The sequence below is a fragment of the Pterocles gutturalis genome, unplaced genomic scaffold (assembly GCF_000699245.1).
Source record: "Pterocles gutturalis isolate BGI_N339 unplaced genomic scaffold, ASM69924v1 scaffold21562, whole genome shotgun sequence".
Lineage (NCBI taxonomy): Eukaryota > Metazoa > Chordata > Aves > Pterocliformes > Pteroclidae > Pterocles > Pterocles gutturalis.
Genome location: NW_010113344.1, coordinates 10,862 through 14,382, shown reverse-complemented (window position 1 = coordinate 14,382; position 3,521 = coordinate 10,862). Strand labels below are relative to the sequence as shown.

General features: G+C 58.3%; 1 protein-coding gene across 1 annotated transcript in view; it reads left to right on the top strand.

Moving 5' to 3' along the window:
• The window catches only part of CHRNA2 (cholinergic receptor, nicotinic, alpha 2 (neuronal)), a 4,532-nt gene that overhangs the window by 139 nt on the left and 872 nt on the right, over positions 1-3,521 (top strand). Inside the window, 5 exon segments of the mRNA XM_010074461.1 lie at positions 1,085-1,239; positions 2,021-2,065; positions 2,286-2,395; positions 2,642-3,512; positions 3,514-3,521. The exon segment at positions 3,514-3,521 is cut by the window's right edge and continues 211 nt beyond it. Of these exon segments, the coding sequence (XP_010072763.1) occupies positions 1,085-1,239; positions 2,021-2,065; positions 2,286-2,395; positions 2,642-3,512; positions 3,514-3,521 (1,189 nt within the window).

Genomic DNA, 3,521 nt, shown 5'->3' with positions numbered 1-3,521 from the left:
GGGGGTAAATCTGGGGAGAAGGGAGGGGAAGCCAAGTGGGCTGTGGTGCACGTGCATGGCAAACCAGTTCTCTCCCAGTTTACCTGCACACAGCCTCCCAGCATCCCCAGTTTCCACACTGGTGTGGTGTCCTCCACCACACGACGTGCTGGGATGCGGTGGTCTGCTCAGGGTCACCCCCCCCCAGGGGATGCACCTCTGGGACCCCAGATCCATCTTATGCAACTGTTGGAGGGATGGAAAAAACCATGGATCTTGCTTCCACCCCCATCAAAGCAAGACCTCGCTTGGCCCTTCACTTGGGATGAGCCCTCCCCAAGACATCCAAGACCCTTGGAGCGGCTCAGTGCATCTAGAAATACAACAACCAGGGCCCCTTGCTGGGCTTCCTGCCCAACGGGGAGAGCTTGCAGGGGGTATGGTGCATGCTATGGGGCTCTACACCCATCCTTCTTCAGGGCAGAGCCAGCCGTGCAACGTCTCTTTGGTTGCACATCACTGTGCAAAGCTCTCCCTTCCTCCCTTCCTCCCTTCCTCCTTCCCTCGGCCTTCCTCGACTTGCTGCTGGAAATTTATGGAGCTCTGCAGCCAGCAAGGACAGCCGAGCGATGCGCCACAAGCTGACAGCACCAAAGAACGCCAACAATTTTTAGGCAGAGCAAAGAGCATTGCTTTCCTTCCCAGCCCCATCTCCAGCCCAGTCTGAGGGATGGGCTCTGGGTGGGCTGCACCAGTCCCAAGGACTGGGTCAGCCTCCCCTTTGCAAAGCTGAACCAGTTAGCCCCAGTAAGAGCAGCTGGAGGGGACTGGGAGAGGGATCTCAGCCACCCAAGAGTGGGATTTTCTTGGCCAGCATTGCAAGGGTGATCTGGCAACACTCTCGACCCCCTAGGACGAGCATGGGACAGCTCTGGGGGGCTAATTTCCTGCTCCCCATGCCAGGGTGGGTTTCTCCATCCCTGCCTGCAGCAGAGAGGGGGCTTGCCCAGGCTGGGCACACCATTTCAGTGGGATGCAGGGGTGTGGAAGGGGGAGGTCAGCGAGCTCCCCCCCCCTCCCCATCCCCATCCCTGTCTCCCCACAGCCGCCTGCCTGCGGGAGCAGGCTGGCAGCCACGCCGAGGGGCGTCTCTTCAAGCATCTCTTCACCGGCTACAACCGTTGGTCGCGCCCGGTGCCCAACACCTCCGACGTGGTCATTGTGAAGTTCGGGCTCTCCATCGCGCAGCTGATCGATGTGGTGCGTAGATCACAGTCCTGTGTCTGTCTTTTCACCAGCTGGTCCTACTGGTCCTGGGGACACCGGTGGGAGGTTGGGTTTCTGCAGCAGCAACCGCTTGGCCATCTCCAGCAGGTGACAAACCACCCGCTCGGTGTCCCCGAGACCTCCAAAGAGCAGAGAGGTCTGCACCCCTCCTCTCCATCCCAAACTCTCCCTTCCCCTGATGGCAGGAGAGCATCAAGGGAAACTGCAGGTCTCCATCCCTGCTGTGTCCTTATCCACCATCAACCTGCCCCACGGCACCTCTGGACTTGTCTGTCCATCCATCCCTCGCTCATTCCTCCCATGCGCACCCACCTATCCATCTATCCACCTATCTACCCATCCATTTATCCATCCATCCATCCATCCACCCATCTACCTATCCATCCATTTATCCATCCATCCACCCATCCATCCATGTACCCACCTATCCACCTATACACTTATCAATCAACCTGTCCACCTGTCCACCAATACACCCATCCATCTGTCCATCTATTCGTCTGTCCATGTGCATTTGTCCATCCATCGGAGCGGCTCAGAGCTCTATGCCGCAAAATGTGATTTCTTGCTGCCATCTAGTGAGCAGATAGCACGGGAAAATAACATCTCCTTGGACTTGGACTGGTACCAGCTGTTCTCAGGAACTGAACCCCAGAGGCAGAGGGCAGAAAGTGAAAGCAGTGATTTGGGGGCTAATTGGTGGGACAAACCCTTGGGCTGTCTCTGCCTCATCTCTCCCTCTTGCCCACTGCAGGATGAGAAGAACCAAATGATGACCATCAACGTCTGGCTGAAGCAGGTAGGAGCCTGTTCCCTCGCTGGGACAGGGGCAGGAGCGTGGCAAGGAGGGCACAGCACTGGGGGCAGAGAGACCCTGCCCAGGGGGGCTTGGTGGCACCTCCATGGTGCTGTTCCTTGGAGGGATGCTGCCAGAGGAGGAGAAGGAAGGTGGCATTGGACAGCCCGGTCCCACCAGACCCAGGGCTACCTGATGCCTTCCCCTCCGTGTCTCCCTCCAGGAGTGGAGTGACTACAAGCTGCGCTGGGACCCGGCAGAATTTGACAATGTCACCTCCATCCGCGTGCCCTCTGAGATGATCTGGATCCCTGACCTTGTGCTCTACAACAAGTGAGTGATGCTGCCCAGATGGGGCATCCCTAGGGGCCAGCTCCCCCATTCCCATCCCCACCACACCCCACCCCCATCCCATCAAATCTCATCCCCTCGAATCTCATCCCATCCTGTCCCGTCCCGTCCTGTCCCATCTCCATCCCCATCCCATCCCATCCCATCCCATCCCAGTAGCTCCCTGGTGCTGCCAGACCCCATGGGCCTCCTGCCCCCCATCCCATTCGCATCTCTCCATCCCTGCAGCGCTGACGGGGAGTTCGCCGTGACCCACATGACGAAGGCCCACCTCTTCTCCAACGGGAAGGTGAAGTGGGTGCCTCCCGCCATCTACAAGAGCTCGTGCAGCATCGACGTCACCTTCTTCCCCTTCGACCAGCAGAACTGTAAGATGAAATTCGGCTCCTGGAGCTACGACAAGGCCAAGATCGACCTGGAGAACATGGAGCACCATGTTGACCTGAAGGATTACTGGGAGAGCGGCGAGTGGGCCATCATAAATGCCATCGGCACCTATAACTCCAAGAAGTACGACTGCTGCACCGAGATCTACCCCGACATCACCTTCTATTTCGTTATCCGCCGCCTCCCGCTCTTCTACACCATCAACCTCATCATACCCTGCCTGCTTATCTCCTGCCTGACCGTGTTGGTCTTCTACCTGCCCTCCGACTGCGGGGAGAAGATCACCCTCTGCATCTCCGTCCTGCTGTCCCTCACCGTCTTCCTTCTGCTCATCACAGAAATCATCCCGTCCACCTCGCTGGTCATCCCTCTGATCGGGGAGTACCTCCTCTTCACCATGATCTTCGTCACGCTCTCCATCATCATCACCGTCTTCGTCCTCAACGTCCACCACCGCTCCCCCAGCACCCACACGATGCCTCGCTGGGTGCGGAGCTTCTTCCTTGACTTCATCCCTCGTTGGCTTTTTATGAAGCGACCGCCAGCACTGCCTCCCCCCGAGGGGACCATGGGGCAGTACGACCTCTCGGGGACGAGGCTCAGCACCTCCCGGTGCTGGCTGGAGACCAATGTGGATGACAAATGGGAGGAGGAGGAGGAGGAGGAGGAAGAAGAAGAGGAGGAAGAGGAGAAGACATACCCCAGCCGCATCACCCAGACA